The following is a 21317-nucleotide window of genomic DNA, read 5'->3' as shown; positions in this document are numbered from 1 at the left end:
TAGTGGTGGTGGTGGTGGTTTGGCAGTGAGGATTAGATTACTTAGTGTGGAAACAGGCCCTTCGGCCTAACAAGTCCACACTGACCCTCCGAAGAGCAACCCACCCAGACCCATTCCCCTACATTTACCCCTTCACCTAACACTACGGGCAATTTAGCGTGGCCAATTCACCGAAGAGGTGGTGCAGTTAAAGAGAAAGATACTATCACTTGGGGTTCTGAAATTTGTATTTTCTGCTTGCTGCCAGACTTAAGGATCTCTCCTTTGACTGTAGAGGAACCTTTAATGGGAGGGAAATAACCAGGTTGTCATTGCCTACAGAGGAGTCAGCAACACAGAGCCAAGAATGAGATTTTTCTACTTGATTGAAGAATTAGCTCTATGTTAATTGCAGATCTCACTGACCAGATTGTTACCTGTGCTATCCATAGCGATAAATAAATTAGAAGGATAAGAGTTGGCTGGAAGAGTTGGGTGGGAGACAAAGCCATCAATTTGTGGGAAACTGACATCAGTATTGAGAACAAGGGGCTATTTTGTCAAGGTAGATGCCACTTAACCTGGGACCTGTGTCCGATCAAGTAAGTAGGGTGTTTGATGGGCTTTAAATAAAGGGGTCAGGAGGATTGAGGAAAGAATCCATTCAGAGTCCGAAATATCAAGGCTGCAGAACCCAGGAGTGAATTGGGTAAAAATAAGTAGTCAGGAAGGCACAAAACATGCTGCCAAGTTATATATCCAAGTTGAATGGGACATACTAACTAGAGTGACACTAGGAAAAAGAGAAAATAGTTAAAGGCTCTATATTTGAATGTGTCAAATGATCACAATATATAAGTAGATAAATATCATAAACATATTCATTGCACAGATGAAAATTAATGTGTTTGATCCAATATCTACTGCGGAAATATGGTCGCAAAGTGAGCAAAATTTGGGATTAAATATTCCTGATGCTTAATTTAGAAGAGAGAGGCAAAATTGGATTACCAAAAGTGGCTTTTTTGATTATAAAGAACAGGCTAAATGTGTAGAGAGAAGTAATATTAACTCAGAAAATCAACTCAGGCGGTACCTTCCAAGTCTTGGAGGTGGGAAAGCAACTTAATTCATTTTGTCCTGGCATCACAGAGCCTTACTGTTTTCATGTTCCTGCTGCTGGAAATGAGTTCAGAGTGGGATGGTCCATGCATAACCTTCCTGAACTGCCTCAATGGAATGCTGGACTTCAAAGACCTCAGCTCCTGGTGGAACACGAGAGAGATGGTTCACCCAATAGTTAAACCAATGCAAACAGCCTTGAAAGTATCAAGATTTCTTTGATCTGCACTGAATTGCTGCATGATTGAGTAAGTGCTCATAGAGTAACGGAGTAGCTGCTGAAAGCCAACCCTTGTTCTCCTGTTCTCCCTCTCCCTGCAATACCCAACCCAGACAACCTTCTGCCTCACCAAGAAATCACTTAACTGACACTTTGATCCTTGCCTTCTCATCGGCATTGCCAACTGTGAGCTGGATGGGTCTTCCACCCCCAGGAATTAATTTCAGAGACAGGTCCACCACAGCCCTCCAAGTTAGCTGATTGGAGGAGAGTGCAGCGAGCATTGTTCTGTTGAGTCCGTTTGAGTGTCTTGTCACTTTCGTGAGCAAGCAAACGAGACATCTGACAAAAATGAACAATTCTGCCAGCAGAGTCCACTCAGGTTATGCAATGAAACAACAAGACATAGAAATGTGATGGGTGTAGTTTGTAGTGAACAGTGAGAAGCATCAGGAAATTGGAGGCATATTTACCAGTGGTAGTCCTGTAATCTTCATTTGAACTACTTAACCCAACTTTCCAGTAATTATGTGGAGGAAGATTAATGTGGAGGATTAAAGCCTGCATGTGTACTGTCTACCTATAATTGATTCTTGCTTAATTTAAGTTATTCATATGTTTTCAACATTAAATTCCTAATCTTGTATGTAATTTGCATTGTTTAATTCCAATTAATGGAGAATTTAAATTTAAAATTATTGGGCATAATCTGTGTAGATGGAAAAAATGTTACTTTAGTTTGGATTGTTTTGAAATCTTAAGTACTTCATTCTGCACCATTAAGTATTTCAAACGCACCAAGGATTATTAATGTAAATTATATTTATTAAAAACTGCTAGTTAATGTCTTTTTATGAATTTTTAAATTGAATAAATGCATGAGATGTGTTTTTCTCAATGATATGAAAAATCTATTTAATTAACTTTTCATATGTAAATTGTTTTATCATGAGTCTGAAATATTAACTTTGTCCAGCCTCATTATTTTAAATAAAAATATTTCAAATAGCTTTGGTTTAATGTAGATTAGACAAATAGTCTAATTTATACATTGCATCCGTACTAAGAACTGAAATAGGTTTGTCAAGTGCTGTAATGTGTTGATCATCTCCCATGCTTGAGGGCCACATTCATTTTGATAAACTGTCAATTTACCTAAGGATGAACAAAGTGATGATTAATTCAATAGAAACCATTTTCTTTCTATTGATTGTTAGAAGCATTAGTTTGTTTTGCAGACTGTGAATGTCTTGATGTGAGGATTTGGTTTCCAGGGATGATCCGTTGACTTTGCTAACTTATCTGCAGTCAGAGTGAATTCAGGCATTCTGAAGATATTTTTAAAAGTTTAAATTATAAATGTACTCTTGGGATCCTATTTTAGTTTGAGTAATAAAAGACAGACGTACTTCATATAAAAATAATTGCATAAATTTAACAAGCCATCAGTCAAGTACCTTCCAGCTGAACTCCTCCTTTCATTCACTCCCCAAAAGAAGGCTGAAATCAGTTCAGTAAAGTGTTTGCTTCTCTGGTTAATTTAAACTTACTGCAACATAATCTTTTAATGAATGGTAAAATGTTGAATTTCTGAATGAGTGATCATTTAATGAATAGAGTCTTGCAGATGAAAAATAAAATTGAACTGGATTATTCGTGATGACTGTCTGTTGTTTTGCTTTTGATGGTATTTGGTATGCTAAAATTTTAACTCATTGCCTAAACCTAAGTGAAGATTTCCTGGAAGTCAATTGCTTTTAGTGAAATAGTATAAACTGCCACTTTTTCTCATTAATTTTATTTTTCCTTTCAGGTTTCAAGTGCCCAATTTGCTCAAAATCTGTAGCTTCCGACGAGATGGAGATGCACTTTATAATGTGTCTCAGCAAGCCACGACTCTCCTACAACGGTAATGGACCAAATACTTCTATGCTTGCAGTGTGTGTGTTACAGTTTCTTTTGAGAGTTGGCAATAAAAGTACAGCACATTGTCCTATGGAGTGCTTTGTGTTGTCTCCTTGTAGACAATGAGGGTGATATATTGACAGATGATAGAACATAAGCTTGTATTAATAATCCTATTGTTAAGTTTCTGATTTTAGTCATGTGGGAATTGCTGAGCAAGCATTGTATTTTTTGTTCTTGAGAGGAAGAAGAAATCTAAGAGAATCTGATGGATTTCCAGAGGCTTCCCAGGTCATTTTTGCCCTGATGTCTTTCTCCATGCAACCCCTGCAATTAAGAGGATACCACAGGTAGCTTTTATGATGCAAGCAGAATAGGGAATAATTTTTCTAGAGGGAAGAGGTTGTTGTTATAATCACCTAAAAATTTGAGAATACAACTGGTCCATTGAAATAGTTGTGAAAATATACTGCACCCATTTGCTTTGTGCAGATGTTTTGATACCTGGATATTGATAGATTGAAAGTTGGGCATCCTCCATGTCTCTTGGACAAAGTTTCTTTGATGTTTACTTCAGCCTATCAAAATAAAATCACAATAGTAGTCGTACTGTTTTTGTTGCATATCTGATCATTTCCATATATTTATAATCTGTATACAAAACTGGACTGACATGTTTACTGTGAATTCTATGGTAACTTAACATATGTCTGTCAACCTCCAATCTGGTGCTGTCTAATTCAACATCTGTCAAAACTGTCAATGCAAGAGATGGATAATTGGAACCGTCAATGTTATCTCTATTATTGGTGCTGATTTTACTGTTATGCTAGGGAATAAGTCATCAATGAGAAAATACAGAACTGATACTTTCTGTCCCACTGGGCACTGCCATATCTCAAATTGAAGCCTTGGTAAAGGTAAAAATGGATCCAACTCACGGTCTTATACGGAGCTTTGGTTCCCTTGTAAATCCTTGCCATATTTTGGGTGAGAGAAACGCAGGTTTTAGTCCATATAGTTGAAAGTATAGCCTGGACAATTATTATTTGAGATTTGTGTTACTGACGTTATCTCCATAGTTGCCAAAAATCAGAGGGACCAGTGCTGACAAGTAATATGGAATAAATAAAACTGACTCAACATCAATATTATAAATCAAGTACCACACAGGTATATGCAATGAGATCGTCAAAGCAGATAGGATTGGACTGCTTGCAAAAATATCGATGTGCAAAAACCTTGATCCATGCAGCTTTTCATCCTTTCTTGGACTTTGACAAATGAAGATGTGCTTGTGCTCATTTTTGTATGCTGATAAATTCTATTTTCCTTTGGTCATTATGATAGATTTTTGTTTCAAATAGTTGCTTCTATAAACAACTCTTAAAATTGATGAAACAAATGTTAAAGGCTGACTTTGAAAATTAGCAAGATTTAAGATTTAGTTCTGTGACGGCAATTTTGAGCATTTTAATCTCTCCCTTATGTACAAAGAACAATGTCTAGTGAAGAATACTTTCAGTGATAAAGGCCTTGCTTTTACAAAATGCATCATTCAAGTAAAATAGTGCACTGGAGGAAAATCAAGTCAGTGCTTGGATCATTTCAACAAATCTTTATCAATCAGAGTGTTTTTTATAGACTATTTTTATTGGCTTATTAGAAACTTGTTAATAATGTCTGCAGTGAAAAAACAGGTGTGTCGTTATGGGAAAATCTGCCTTAATCATAAACTTTGATTATTAAGGTAAACTGATGGAATTTAACAGTGATATTAATTAACTGCAAAGTTTTTGTTTGCTGGAACAGAACTTGAGTATTAGAATCATAGATTCATAGACCCTTCAATCTGAATTAGTACTGGCAAAAATATACTACTACGTAGCCCCGTCACACACTAAACCCATAGATTTGACAGTTATGACCCTTTAAATTTTAAAAGTATTCCTTAAAGGTTGTGAGGTTACCTACCTCAAATATCCTCCCAGACGTTGCATTCCAGACCCCCACCACATTTTGGGTAAAAAAAAGTTTTCCTCAAATTCCTTCTCGACTTCCTGCCTTTCATTTTAACAGTATATCCTTTTGTTTTTGACCCTTTAACAAAGAGGGACAGCTGTTTTCTATCCACTGTGTGGATACAAGTGGAATACTGCATACAATTCTGGTCACCATGCTATAGGAAGGATATTATTAAATTGAAGAGGGTTCAGAAAAGATTTACAAGGATGCTACTGGGACTGGAGTTTGAGTTATAAAGAAAGGCTGGATAGGCAGGGATCTTTTTCACTGGAGCGTAGGAGGCTAAGGGGTGACCTTATAGCGGTTTATAAAATCATGAGGGATATACATAAGGTAAACAGCAAAGGCCTTTTCCCCAGGGTACGAAAGTTCAAAACTAGAGGTCATAATTTTAAGGTGAGATGCGAAAAATGTAAAAGGGACCTGAGGAGCAACTTTTTCACACAGTGCATTGCAACATTTAAAAAATACTTGGATAGGTTTGTGGACAGGAAAGGTTTGGAGGGATATGGGCCAAACCCAGGCAAATAGGATTAGTTTAGTTTGGGCAACTTGTTTCTGCATGGACAAGTTGGACCAAAGGGTCCATTTCCATGCTGTGTGACTCCATGTAATCCAAGATGGAGGACGGGAAAATTGTGCTATAAGAGCTGCTCCTTTTTTTTCCGAGTGAGTTTAGATGTTGAAGCGAATTTCCTCGAATTTCAGGAGCAGTAAATCCTGTTTTATAAGTTGTTGCATTGTTTTGGAACTTTGAGGGAAAAAAATCAAAACAACGGTACTTTTAAAAGGAGGAAGAGAGACATGGTCAGTGAGAGAGTGAGAGAAAGAAAGAATCTGCATCGCTGTTCGAGTTCAAATACTTCTGGTCATTGGAGTGCATCTAAGAAATATTAGCAAGCAGTGAAATTTACAGCTGACCTTGGAGGAACTTTTGTGGGAGAGCTCACAGCATAGGAGCAGATATTGGAGAGTAGAGTGGGTTCTTTTTGGCTGTATGTTTTATTGAGTTTTTTTTAATTAAAATATTTTAAAAATATGTAAAACTTCGGTACTAAGTTACCCTGGAGCAGTGTTTTTTTGGAGCAGTAAGACTGTTATATTTTCTGCGTCTGTAAATTGTTAAACTGCAAAAAACGGCCTTTAGTAGAATGGTGTGCTTTTCCTGTCAGATGTGGGAGATTAGAGAGAATTTCCATGTTACTGATGGTTATGCCTGTAGTAAGAGGATTTGCAACAAAACACAATCAGATTGCATGGATCAATTGGAGCAACAGTTAGCAACAGTGAGGAATTTACAGGAGCTAGGGGGTGTAATGGATGGCAGTTATAGGAAAGGAGAAAAACTGCAGACCGTCGGGTAGATGGGTTACTACCAGGAAAGATAGGAGAGGGAAGCATGTAGTACAGGGGTCTACTGTGGCTATCCCTAATTTGAACAAGTATGCTGTTTTGGAAAACCAAGGGGGTGGTGTAGCATAAATAGCCAAGTTTGTGTTATCAAGACTGGCTGTAATGTAACGAGGGGTATGTCAGGTTCTGAGTTATCAATTATGATAGGGACTGTCTAGTCAGAGGCACAGACAGATGTTTCTGCGGCTGACAGTGAGAAATCAAAATGGTGTGATGCCTCCTTGGTGCCAGGATCAAGGATGTCTTAGAGAGTGCAGAATATTCTCAAAAAGGAGTGAGACCAGCAGGAGGTGGTTGTACACATTGGAGCTAATGACGTAGGAAGGAAAAAGGATGAGATTCTGAAGGGAGAATATAGGAAGCTAGTCAGGAATTTAAAAAGGAGGCCCTTGAGGTTGTAATATCTGGATTACTCCCAGTGCAATGACCTAGCGAGGGTAGGATTAGGAAGCTAGAGCAAATGATTGTGTGGCTGAGGAATTGGTGCAGGGGAGAAGGGTTCACATTTTTGGATCATTGGAAACTCTTCTGGAGTAGAAGTGACTGGTGGAAGAAGGCTGGATTACACCTGAACTGGAAGGGACTAATATACTGGCAGGAGAGCTAAAGCTGCTTGAGAGGATTTAAACTAGTAAGGTGGGAGGGAGGGCGCGACCCAGGGAGTTAGTGAGGAAAGAGATCAGTCTGAAATTGGTATAAGGAGCAAGTCAAACAGTCAAGACAGGCAGGAACAAAGCAAAGAATGAGGTAAGACTGATAAATCAAACTGCATTTATTTCAATCCAAGAGGCCCAACAGGGAAGGTAGATGAACTTAGGGCATGGTTAGGAACATGGGACTGGGATAACACAGCAGTTGCAGAGATGTGGCTCAGAGATGGATAAGACTGGCAGCTTAATGTTCCAGGATACAAGTGCTATAGGCAGGGATAGAAAGGGAGTCAAGAGAGGAAGGGGCGTGGCATTTTTGATAAGCGATAACACTACGGCTGTACTCAGGAAGGATATTCTTGGGAATACATCCAGGGAAGTTATTTGGATAGAACTGAGAAATAAGAAGGTGATGATCACATTATCGGGATTGTGCTATAGACCTTGCAATAGTCCGCAGGAAATTGAGAAATAAGAAGACAATATGAATTGGGAGGTCATGGTGTGGCTGTATACGACATTGGTTAGGCCACTTCTAGAATATTGTGTGCAATTCTAGTCTCTCTCCTATTGGAAGAGTGTTGTGAACCTTGGAAGGGTTCAGAAAAGATTTACGAGGATGTTGCCAGAGTTGAAGGGGTTGAGATGTAGGGAGGAGCTGAAGAGAGTGCGGCTATTTTCCCTGGAGTGTCAGAGGCTGAGGAGTGACCTTGTCGAGGTATATAAACTCATGAGGGGCATGGATAGGGTAGGTAGACAAGTTCAGTTCCCTGGGGTGAGGGAGTCCAGACCTGGAGGGCATAGGTTTAGGGTGAGAGTGGAAAGATTTAAAAGGGACGTAAAGGGCAACCTTTTCACGCAAAGGGTGATGGATGCATGTATAGAATGTGCTGTTAGAGGAAGTGGTGGAAGCTGGTACAATTCCAACATTTAAAAGGCATCTTGATGGGTATGCGAACAAGAAGAATTTAGAGGCCTGTCTCTTTGTAAGGTATGTGGAATAGTCGATCTTCTGTAGTTACACTGGCATCATCACACACCTTTTCCTCCACTACATTGACGACTGTATTGGTGCCGGCTCATGCTCCCATAAGAAGGTTGAACATTTCATCAACTTCATCAACTGCACCTTCTGCCCTGATCTCAAGTTCACATTGACCATCTCCAACACCTCCATCCCCTTGCTGGACCTCTTCGTCTCCATATCCGGTGACTGATTCAACACTGACATCTATTTCAAACCCACTGACTCCCACAACTAACTTGACGACACCTCCCATGCCCCCCTGCTGTAAAAACGCAATACCTTACTCCCAATTCTTCTGCCTCCACTGTATCTGCTTCCAGGAGGAGTGATTCCAGTCCAAGACATCACAGATCACCACCTGTTTCTGGGACTGCAAATTCCCCTCCCACATGATCAACACTGCCCTCCAGTGCATCTCCTCCATCCTCGAATCCCACCCCTCCAACCGCAACAATGCTAGAACATCCCGGTCCTCACTGTCCTGCACACTAATCTCTGCATACAGCACATTATTAAGGCAGATTGTAGAATTGAAACTTTGGAACCAAAGCAGTTTGTAAAGTTACCAATTGATTAACTGCACCAACAATAATGGTAGAGAGACACCTTCATAAATCTCTCTCTCAGTTGGACGAAAGGTTTTATTTTATTAACTAAAAATTGAAGGAGAGGAATTCTGACCTGATTGATAAAGCCATTACAGAATTATTCCTTGGAGGGCTGTGAACAGGTTGATTAAATACATTTTGAATGACTCCTTTAGTGTTCAAGCAGCAAAAGGAAAACCTTCCCCATAATAATTTTTGATATAAAGTATGGTATTTGATATTTTGTATCAGAATTGTACAGCCTGAACATTATTTCCTGCTTCAAACATCAATGTCAGTTTTTGGAAGTTTATTCAGGACCATAATGATATATAATGTTTAAATATGTTGTCAGTTTTCAGCTTCCTTATGACTGTTGCCATTGAATATTTTTGTGTTAATCCTGATTTATTAGTTACACATTTTAGCATAATATTAAAAAATACTGGTGAACCACTTTTTCTGCTTGACCCAAACTCTTTAACATTGGGAGTGTAAAATCCAGATTTGATGACTGCAGGGAAATTGAATTTCTTTAGTTGAATTGAATTGAATTGAATTTATTGTCACGTGTAATGAGGCACAATGAAATGTTGTGTCTTGCGAACAATACAGGCTGATCACATAGTTAAGTACCATAGATAAGTAAACAGCAGCAAAAACAAAAACACAGGTACAGGCGAATGTTAAGAATTTGAGAGTCCATTCAGTATTCTAACAACAGTGGGGTAGAAACTGTTTCGAAACTGGCTAGTGCGTGTGTTCAGGCTTCTGTACCTTCTCCCCATTGGTAGAACTTGTAGAAAAGCATTGCCAGGGTGGGAAGGATCTTTGAGAATTCAGGCGGCCTTTCTTTGACAGAGGGCTGTCTAGACGGGAGGTTGGCCTTTGTGATTGTCTGGGCCGAGTTCACCACTCTCTGTAACCGTCTCCAATCTTGAGTGGCACAGTTGCCATACCAGGTAGTGATACATCCAGACAGAATGCTTTCTGGCGCACCTGTAAAAGTTGGCAAGGGTATTCACTGGCATGCCAAATTTCCTCAGCTGCCTAAGGAAGAAGAGACATTGTTGGGCCTTTGTAACCAGTGCGTCGACATGAAGTGTCTGAAAGCCTGTTGCGGATGACCACACCCAGGAGCTTGACACGCTCTGCTTGTTCCACCTCTGCTGTTAATGTGTAGGGGAGCATGGCTAACATCCTACCGAAAGTCAATAATGAGTTCCATGGTTGTTCTCAGCTAGGTTGTTCTCAGTGCACAATTTTTCTAGGTCTTCTATGTCTGAAGTCTGTTTCGTCGCCATCTGAGCTTCAACCAACTATGATGGTGTCATCAGCAAACTTGTAAATGGCATCAGCCTGGTATTTGACGATGCAGTCATGGGTATACAGTGAGTACAGTAGGGGACTGAGTACGCACCCCTGGGGGGCTCCAGTGTTGTGTTAGTGAGGATGAAAGTCTGAGAAAGAATACACAAAATTAATTGAACTAAATTGAATGAAAAAATGATTAATGTTGAGTTCCATTAATTCCTTTTCACATTTATCACCTATAGGATGTCAGTATGGCCAGAATATCTGAATGTACTGTATTAAGCCATTGTATGAAATGTTCAATAAAAACTCTTTTAGTGCTCTTAATCAAATGGGAGAGAGGTTTTCTATTAAGATAAAGGTGTGCTGCAAATATGATTATATTTGATGAGTGCAATGTCTAATTTCTCAACATTAAAAAAAAATCAGAAGAACGATGGTACTCAAGCTAATCTCAATTTGGCCATAATCCCACTTTCCTGCCTTCTCCTCATAACCCTTCAACCCTCCTCAAATTTAATCCGTGTCCCAGCATCCATCACACTCAGGGTGGTGAAATCCACAAATTTACAACATCTTGAGAGAAGTAATTTCATGTTTTAAATCTGCTACCTCTTATCCCAAAACTGTAACCCACTTGTTCTGGATTTCCCCACAAGAGGAAGCATCCTCTCCCTTTGTCTACTTTATCAATTCCCTTTTGCATCTTCTACACCAGAAGTAACTGTATGAAGGCTGGGTCCCGTCACCCTTTATTTACTAGTGCACAGTACACTGGCTGTGGCCAGCGTCAAATGAGGAGATTGTAATCTCCTGGTTCTATTGGTCAGCCAAGGCTTTCCTGATTGGGGTTGTTAACCTGGGCCAATCAAGAATCTTGTAGTCAACGAGGTCCACCTGGTCCCAATCACTCTACCACTTCAATTACAACAACTCTTCTTCACAACTCTAGCGAATATAGGCTTAAACTGCTCAATTTCTCGACAAGGCAAACCCCTCAACTCTGAAATCAGTTAGTGAATGATACTATGTCATCCTCAATTAAGGAGACCAAAGCTCCAAGTGTGATCTCACTATTACCTTATGTAATAAGTGTTTAGACCATAATGGTGTGCTACTGGAATAATTGATTTTGATTAATTTAATGGCAGAGGTGATGGCATTGTGATAATGTCATTGAATTAGTAATCCAAAACCCCAGATTAGTGTTCTGGGGATGAGGGTTCGAATCTCACCATGGCAAATGGTAAAATTTGGATGTATTAAAAATGTGGAATGTGAAGCTAATTCACTGTGATGGAACCATTGCTGATTGTTGTAAAAAAAAAAATTGTTCGCTAAAACCTTTAGGGAAGGAAATCTGTCATCCTTACCTGGTCCAGCCTTCATGTGACTCCAGATTCACAACAATGTGATTGATTTTTGTTTTACTGCCCTCTGGGCAGTTAAGAATGGATGCTTATACCATGAATGATTTTTTAAAAAATAGTCTAAATATTACTGCAGAATAGTTTAGTTTGCATTATTACTGCAAATAGGACTGGTAATTTATAATTTGTGGGGAGCCTTATGCTATGTTCCTATACTGTTATGACTGTGACTGTGTCATGTGAAATGATTTACAGTTTATAGTGAGAAGAAACTTGTGCAGCTGAAAGGTTTGAACGTAACCCAAAGTTCAGGCAGCATTAGTTACAAAATGGTGAAAAAGACTCCAGTTAGGCAGCAAGAGTTAACATTTCAAATCTGTGACCTTTCATCAGAGCTGGGAAACGTTAGAGGTTTTGAGCAAGGAATAGATAAGATAAGGACGACAGGAAAGTCTATGATGGAGTGGAAGATAGGGAGTATTGAAGTTCAAAAAAAAATTGTCCTTCATTGCCAAGAGGGAAGAAAATAAATGAAGCAGAAGACACATCAAGAGTAGGTGTGCTCCTGGAAGAATGAGACAAAACTGAAATAAGTAAAAGTGAACATAGAGTCATAGTGATGTACAGCATGGAAACAGACCCTTCGGTCCAATCTGACCAGATATCCCAACCCAATCTAGTCCCACCTGCCAGCACCCGGCCCATATCCCTCCAAACCCTTCCTATTCATATACCCATCCAAATGCCTGTTAAGTGTTGCATTTGTACCAGCCTCCACCACATCCTCTGGCAGCTCATTCCATACACTTACCACCCTCATCGTGAAAACGTTGCCCCTTAGGTCTCTTTTATATCTTTCCCCTCTCATCCTAAACCTATGCCCTCTAATTCTGGACTCCCCAACCCCAGGGAAAAGATTATGTCTATTTATCCTATCCATGCCCATTCATGATTTTGTAAACCTCTATAAGGTCACCCCTCAGCCTCCGACGCTCCAGGGAAAACAGTCCCAGCCTGTTTGGCCTCTCCCTGTAGCTCAGATCCTCCAACCCTGGCAACATCCTTGTAAATCTTTTCTGAACCCTTTCAAGTTTTACAAAATTCGTGCATCGCTGGACGTCAGAGTGCATCTGGGAAAATTAACAAACAGTGAAATTCACAACTAATTTTGGAGGAAGTGTTGGGCGAAATTCACAGCACAGAATCAGATAAGTTAATTGTTGTTTTAAGTCTGTCCAAGAGAAAGGCTGCAGAATTGGGTACAGTGGATTCTTTCTTGATTATATGTTTTTGGAGATAAGTCTCTTGATTAAACTTAAAATATAAGCCATAGCTATTAATTTAACCTGGGGCAGTGTTTGTAGAGGAATAAGACGGTGTTATTTTCTGGGTCTGTAGATTGTGAAGGAGCAAAAATTGCCTTTGCAGTGATATGTACTTCTTGTCAGATGTGGGAGTTTATCTTTTATCACAACATCTTTCCGATAGGAAGGAGACCAGAATTGCACGCAATATTCCAACAGTGGCCTTACCAATGTCCTGTACAGCGCAACATGACCTCCCAACTCCTGTACTCAATACTCTGACCAATAAAGGAAAGCATACCAAAGGCCGCCTTCACTATCCTATCGACCTGCGACTCCTCTTTCAAGGAGCTATGAATCTGCACTCCAAGATCTCTTTGTTCAGCAACACTCCCTAGGACCTTACCATTAAGTGTATAAGTCCTGCTAAGATTTGCTTTCCCAAAATGCAGCACCTCGCATTTATCTGAATTAAACTCCATCTGCCACTTCTCAGCCTATTGGCCCATCTGGTCCAGATCTGGTTGTAATCGAAGGTAGATGGAAATGTGTCGCTGGAAAAGCGCAGCAGGTCAGGCAGCATCTAGGGAACAGGAGAATCGACGTTTCGGGCATTAGCCCTTCTTCAGGAATGAGGAAAGTTGGTCCAGCAGGCTAAGATAAAAGATAGAGAGGAGGGACTTGGGGGAGGGGCGTCGGAAATGTGATAGGTGGAAAGAGGTCAAGGTGAGGGTGATAGGTCAGACTGGGGTGGGAGCGGAGAGGTCGGGAAGAAGATTGCAGGTTAGGAAGGCGGTGCTGAATTTGATGGATTTGACTGAGACATGGGGCCTGTCTCAGTCAAATCCAACAAATTCAGCACCGCCTTCCTAACCTGCAATCTTCTTCCCGACCTCTCCGCCCCCACCCCAGTCTGACCTATCACCCTCACCTTGACCTCTTTCCACCTATCACATTTCCGACGCCCCTCCCCCAAGTCCCTCCTCCCTATCTTTTATCTTAACCTGCTGGACCAACTTTCCTCATTCCTGAAGAAGGGCTAATGCCCGAAACGTCGATTCTCCTGTTCCCTAGATGCTGCCTGACCTGCTGCGCTTTTCCAGCAACACATTTCCATCTCTGATCTCCAGCATCTGCAGACCTCACTTTCTCCTTGTAATCTAAGGTAACCCTCTTCGTTGTCCACTACACCTCCAATTTTGGTGTCATCTGCAAACTTACTAACTGTACCTCTTATGCTCGCATCTAAATCATTTATGTAAATGACAAAAAGTAGAGGACCCAGCATCGATCCTTGTGGCACTCCACTGGTCACAGGCCTCCTGTCTGAAAAAAACCCCTCCACCACCACCCTCTGTTTTCTATCTTTGAGCCAGTTCTGTATCCAAATGGCTAGTTCTCCCTGTATTCCATGAGATCTAACCTTGTTAATCAGTCTCCCATGGGGAACCTTGTTGAACGCCTTACTGAAGTCCATATAGATCACATCTACTGCTCTGCCCTCATCAATCATCTTTGTTACTTCAAAAAACTCAATCAAGTTTGTGAGACATGATTTCCCACACACAAAGCCATGTTGACTATCCCGAATCAGTCCTTGCCTTTCCAAATACATGTACATCCTGTCCCTCAGGATTCCCTCCAACAGCTTGCCTACCACTGAGATCAGGCTTACTGGTCTATAGTTCCCTGGCTTATCTTTACCACCCTTCCTAAACAGTGGCACCATGTTTGCCAACCTCCAGTCTTCCAGCACCTCACCTGTGACTATCGATGATACAAATATCTCAGCAAGATGCCCAGCAATCACTTCTCTAACTTCCCACAGCATTCTCGGGTACACAGTAGAACTGGCCCTTCGGCCCTTGATGTTGCGCCGACTGTGAACAAATCTAAGCCCAACCCCCTACCTATCCATGTCATCCATGTGCTTATTCAAGAACTGTTCAAATGCCCCTAATGTGGCTGAGTTAACTACATTGGCAGGCAGGGCATTCCATGCCCTTACCATTCTCTGAGTAAAGAACCCACCTCTGACATCTGTCTTAAATCTACCACCCTTCAATTTGTAGCTCTGCCCCCTCATACAAGCCAACATCATCCTAGGAAAAAGACTCTCCCTGTAATTACATTACATCCTTCATGTAATGGGGTGACTAGAACTGTACACAATATTCCAAGTGAGGCCGCACTAGCGTTGTGTACAGTTGCAGCATGACATCACGGCTCTGGAACTCAATCCCTCTACCAGTAAAACCTAACACACTGTTTGCCGCCTAAACAGTACTATCAACCTGGGTGGCAACTTTCAGGGATCTATGTAGACAGGCACCAAGATCCCTCTGCACATCCACACTATAAAGAATCTTTCCATGACTCAGTATTTTGCCTTTCTGTTACTCTTACCAAAGTGAATCACCTCACATTTATCTACATTGACTCCATTGATGCTGCCTGACCTGCTGCGCTTTTCCAGCAACACATTTTTAAGCTCCATTTGCCACCTCTCAGCCTAGTTCTGCAGTTTATCCAAGTCCAACTGCAACCTGCAACATTCTTCCACACTGTCCACCACTCCATTGACTTTAGTGTCGTCTGCAAACTCACTAACTCATCCACTTATGCCTGCGTCCAACTCATTTATAAAAATGTCAAACAGCAGTGGTCCCAAAACAGATCCTTGTGGCACACCACTAGTAACCAGACTCCAGGCTGAATGTTTTCCATCAACCACCACTCGCTGCCTTCTTGCAGAAAGCCAGTTTCTCATTCAAACTGCTAAATCAACGTCAATCCCACGTGTCTGCATTTTCTCCAAAAGCCTACCATGTGGAACCTTATCAAAGGCTTTACTGAAGTCCATGTTCACCACATCAACTGCCCTACCCTCATCCACATGCTTGGTCACCTTCTCAAAAAAACTCCGTGAGGTTTGTGAGATACGACCTTCCCTTGATGAAACCATGTTGACTATCTGCAATCAAATTGTTGCTTGCTGGATGATTATAATTCCTATCTCTTGTAATCCTTTCCAAAACTACTACTACAACAGACATAAGGCTTATCTGGTCTATAATTACCTGGGTCATCTCTACTGTCCTTGAACAAGGGTACAACATTTGCAATCCTCCAGTCCTCTGGTATTAAACCTGTAGACAATGACGACTCAAAGATCAAGGCCAAAGGCTCTGCCACCTCTTCCCTAGCTTCCCAGAGAATCCTTGGATAAATCCCATCTGGCCCAGGGGACTTATCTACTTTCACACCTTCCAGAATTGAAGATAAGAGTTTACTGCCTGAAATTGTTGAACTCAATTTTTACTCCAAAGAGCTGCAAACTACTTAGTCGAAAGATAAGGTGCATGTGCTGAAAGCTTAGCTTGAACCTCACGAGAACAGTATGGTCACTGAGGACAGAAATGTTAGTGTGACACCAAGAATTGAGACCAGTGTCATGCTTGCAGACAGAAAAATTCTACATTGCAGCTGATTTGAAGCTAAATCACTGAGACACTGGATGTTATCAATGCCATTATTGTGCAATGGGTTTCCATTGATATATGCTGTCCTTGCAGAGAGTATTCAAGCTCTTCAGGTTAGGAATATCAAAATTAACTTGAATCTTTTGGATTTGATTTCTGTTCCCCTATTATCTAGCAGTTGACTGTTACTTTGAGAAGTATTTTGAATGTAATATACTGTTGCTCTCTCAAAGTATAAATAATATACTAAAAGCACTTCAGATCTCATACCTGAGACCCAGCAGTGGGATAGACCAGTTGGATTAATAAGAGTGGCGAGAGGATTTATCCACAGATTGCTTCATTAAAGTCAGCATGGATTTTTTTAAGTCTACATGCTAATTCAAAGCCTTTCAATTTAAAGTACTCCTTCTCCCATCACAGCAGTATTCCCTTTTATTAAATCTGAAATGAGTGATTCATTCTATTTTGAAGTCTTTCATATCCTATGTGAAGGTTTGTTTCTATTTATCCTATAAAAAGGAACTGGAATTTGTTCAAACCTCCTAGGGTCTAGATTAGAGTGGTGCTGGAAAAGGATGCTGCCTGAACTGCTGTGCTTTTCCAGCACCACTCTAATCTAGACTCTGGTTTCCAGCATCTGCAGTCATTGTTTTTACCTCAAACCTCCTAGGGTGCAGTGACGAATTAACATGCATAAAGGGTGCCTGGCAATACAGTTGTTGTGCTGTGCGGGCAGCTGCTATTGTAGTAACATCAGGTTTCTTCTGAGCTTTTCTGGTAGAATTGACTAGTTAGATATTCCATTCCAGATAAATATAACAGATTATAGAATACAAACAGTTTAGCATTTCCAACTTTGAACTTTTGACCACTGGAATGGAAATGTTATGTTTTAACTTTAACTAGATTTCAGAATTTTCATACTTTTAGAACATTTTGCGAGGAACGACATAGTATATATTTTATTTTGGGATTTGATTTCAATGTTGAGATAGACAGATGTGGGTAAGTTTTGTCGAAGTAATTATTTAAAAATTATTCTGAACAATCTGTAGTCAAGTGCAGATGCAGAAGGAACACTTGTAGTGTTAATGGATAAAATGTATACTGTTTATTTAATCACCAATAAGAGTAAATACATCAAGGCCATTGGTTTAGTTTTGACTTCAGCACAGAAAATTCATGGTGTCAGTTCAGAAGCATCAGGAGTTGAGTTCTGTTCTGTTTCAGCAGAATCAGTTATTATAGTACAGAATAGATAAGATTAGATTAGATTAGATTAGATTCCCTACAATGTGGAAACAGGCCCTTCGGCCCAACAAGTTCACACCGACCCTCCGAAGAACAACCCACTCAGACCCTTTGCCATGTCGTCTTTGCCATTCATTAAATCATGACTGATCAGTAATCCTCGACTTCACTTTTTTGCCTTTGTCTCACAACCCTGATTTCCTTACTGCTTAAAAATTTGTTAATCACAGTCTTAAGTATACTTAATTATCTAGCCTCAATAACCCTTTTTTTTTTGGTAAAGAATTCCACAGATTCATAACCCGCGCAGAGAAGAAATTTCTCCTCTCTGTCTTAAGTATGTGACCCCTTATTCTGAGATTATACCTTCTGGTCCTAAAGTCCTCACATGGGGGAGGGAAAAGACCTTTCCATAATTAATCTGTTATGACCCCTAAGAATCTTGTATCCTTCAATAAGTTGCCTCTTATTCAATGCATACAGGCCTTTGTACTCAATCTTAATTCCCCCATACCTGGAATCAACCAAGTGAACTTTCTGTGGCCCCCAGTGCCAGTTAATCTTTTTTGAGATAATGGAACTAAATTTTTTTCACAGTATTCTAGATGTGAAGTAGTCTAGAATATCAAAGTAGACTAGAGCCTTAAGTACTTTTAGCAAGACTTACCTTTATACTCCATTCCCTTTGAAATAGAGCCCATTCTTATTACCTGCTCAAACTTGTAAGCTAACTTTTTGTGATTTATCCACAAAGACTTCCAGATCTCTCCCTGCTGGAGTCCTTCTCTATTGAAATAATATTCAGCTCCCCTACTCTTCCTGCTAAAGTGCTTTACCTCATTTTCCAACAGTATATTCCATGTTCTTCCAGCACCATGGGCCATACTTTAAGCCACCATTAAGTGGCTTAAAGTATGGCATCTTTATCAAATGCCTTCTGGAAATCTAAACATATTACATCTGCTGCGTCTCCTTTTATCCTACTTGTCATCTCCTCAAAGAATTTTAATAACTTCATGTATGTTTTCCCTTCATGAAGCTGTATTTACTCCGATTAATTATAATACGTATTCCTAAATGCTTTGTGATTACATCATTTAAAATGGACTGTTATGTTTTCCCAATAACTGATGGTAAGTTAACTGGCCTATTGGAACCTGTTGTTGTTTCATAGAACATAGAACATAGAAGAATACAGCGCAGTACAGGCCCTTTGGCCCTCGATGTTGCGCCGATCCAAGCCCACCTAACCTATACTAACCCAGTATCCTCCATATACCTATCCAATGCCCGCTTAAATGCCCATAAAGAGGGAGAGTCCACCACTGCTGCTGGTAGGGCATTCCATGAACTTACGACTCGCTGAGTGAAGAACCTACCCCTAACTTCAGTCCTATATCTACCCCCCCTTAATTTAAAGCTATGCCCCCTTGTAATACCCGACTCCATACGCGGGAAAAGGTTCACACTGTCAACCCTATCTAACCCCCTAATCATCTTGTACACCTCAATCAAGTCACCCCTAAACCTTCTTTTCTCTAATGAAAACAGCCCCAAGTGTCTCAGTCTATCCTCATACGATCTTCCTTCCATACCAGGCAACATCCTGGTAAACCTCCTCTGCACCCGTTCCAGTGCCTCCACATCCTTCCTATAGTATGGCGACCAAAACTGCACACAATATTCCAGATGCGGCCGCACCAGAGTTTTATACAACTGCATTTCCTTTCCTTTTAACTAAGTCTGTTTATTTATTAAATAAATAATCCTCTGGGACCTTTCTAGAATCCAAGTATTCTTGGAAAATTACTGTCCGAACATTCACTATCTCTGTATCTACTTCTTTTAATATCCAAGGATGCATCCCATCAGATCCGGGAGACATTAGCTCATTAGTTTTCCTTGTACATTTTCTCGAGTGATAGTTATTGTATGTATTTCCTGTCCTCCTTTGCCCCTTGAATATTTAATACTTTTGGAATGCTATTGATGCCGCCTTCTGTGAAGACTGATGCAAAGTGCTTATCCAATTACTTTGCCATTTCCTAGATCCCCATTATTATTTTCCCAACCTCCGTTTTCTGAAGGGGTCAGTGTTCATTTTGACCTCTCTTTTCCTTTTTAAATAATTAAGAAAGTAATCAAGTGGGATCATAAACAGTTTATATTATATTTCAAATGTGATTTGAAGTACTACTGTAATTCTTCATTGTGATTCAAAGATATCTTTACCAAGACACACCAGGAGTCAGGTCTCTGAATGGGATCTTGTGATATTGTCTTCAGTGGCTTAAGTTCATTTTCCATATCAGTCATCTGAAACTCATTGGACAATGTAAATTGGATATTATGTAATTTGTGATGATTGCCTTCACTATGTGTATATTTTCATACATAGTCATAGAGATGTACAGCGTGGAAACAGACCCTTCGGTCTAACCCGTCCATGCCGACCAGATATCCCAACCCAATCTAGTCCCACCTGCCAGCAACTGGCCCATATCCCTCCAAACCCTTCCCATTCATATACCCATCCAAATGTCTTTTAAATATTGCAATTACCAGCCTCCACCACTTCCTCTGGCAGTTCATTCCATACACGTACCACCCTCTGTGTGAAAAAGTTGCCCCTTAGGTCTCCTTTATATCTTTCTCCTCTCACCCTAAATCTATGCCGTCCAGTTCCCCAACCCCAGGGAAAAGACTTTCTGTTTATCCTATCCATGCCCCTCATGATTTTGTAAACCTCTATAAAGTCACCCCTCAGCCTCCGACGCTCCAGGGAAAACAGCCCCAGCCTGTTTGGCCTCTCCCTATAGCTCAAATCCTCCAACCCTGGCAACATCCTTGTAAATCTTTTCTGAACCCTTTCAAGTTTCACAACATCTTTCCAATAGGAAGGAGACCTTTCCTTAAAATGAAGGAGGGTAAGGTAAAGATTACAGGATAGGTATACCTGAATTGCAACTCATTCAAGGGTGTGATTTAGTTATTAAGTTAAACACATCTTGGTTGACTGTTCTGATGCTTTAATAACTTCTCATAAGAGATCTTGTTGCTGGTAAAAATAAACAGTATAAGATAAAACCAAGTTTGAGTAATTGGAATGTGTTGATTGTGCATGTAAACTCATCTTGGTCTGAAATCTGACAAAGGTGTGGTGTTTGTTCACTTGCAGTTTGGAATGTTTCAACTTGATTTGCTCAAAGAGAATGCTTCAGTGCTTGATAATATGAGTGCGTATTTGTTTGAATAGCTCTCTTTTAATAATTGTTTTATATAGAAGAATCAAAATTATTTTCAATATATTCATAAAATTTACACCAATGGATGGTGACAGGCATTTTTTTTTAATAGAATCTTTACAGTGTGGAAACAGTCCAAAGTGTATCCCACCCAGACTCACCCCACTATCCAATCTCTAGCCCTGCATTTCCCATGGCTAATCCACCTAACCTACACATTATGGACATTATGGGCAATGTACCATGATCATGTCACCTAATCTGCACATCTTTGGTCACAGACACTGGGAGAGCGTGCAGACTCCACACAGACAGTCACCTGAGGGTGGAATTGAACCAGTGTCCCTGGGGCTGTGAGGCAGCAGTGCAGTACAAGATTTAACGACTAGCTTCGACTTGAATACTACTAATTAAAATTAA

At 40.3% G+C, this 21317-nt stretch overlaps 1 protein-coding gene across 2 annotated transcripts in view; it reads left to right on the top strand.

The window, feature by feature from the left end:
• Nucleotides 1–21317, top strand: part of znrf1 (zinc and ring finger 1) — a 263548-nt gene that overhangs the window by 128551 nt on the left and 113680 nt on the right. For both annotated transcript variants that reach the window (XM_043707184.2, XM_087995975.1), the window contains exon 2: nt 3135–3230. In XM_043707184.2, the coding sequence (XP_043563119.2) occupies nt 3135–3230 (96 nt within the window). The remainder of the gene's footprint in view (nt 1–3134; nt 3231–21317) is intronic.

The sequence above is a fragment of the Chiloscyllium plagiosum genome, unplaced genomic scaffold (assembly GCF_037043375.1).
Source record: "Chiloscyllium plagiosum isolate Xiang-an unplaced genomic scaffold, Cpla_swu_hap1 HiC_scaffold_17, whole genome shotgun sequence".
In the NCBI taxonomy this organism is placed as follows: domain Eukaryota; kingdom Metazoa; phylum Chordata; class Chondrichthyes; order Orectolobiformes; family Hemiscylliidae; genus Chiloscyllium; species Chiloscyllium plagiosum.
This window is presented reverse-complemented; position numbering and strand designations above follow the sequence as displayed.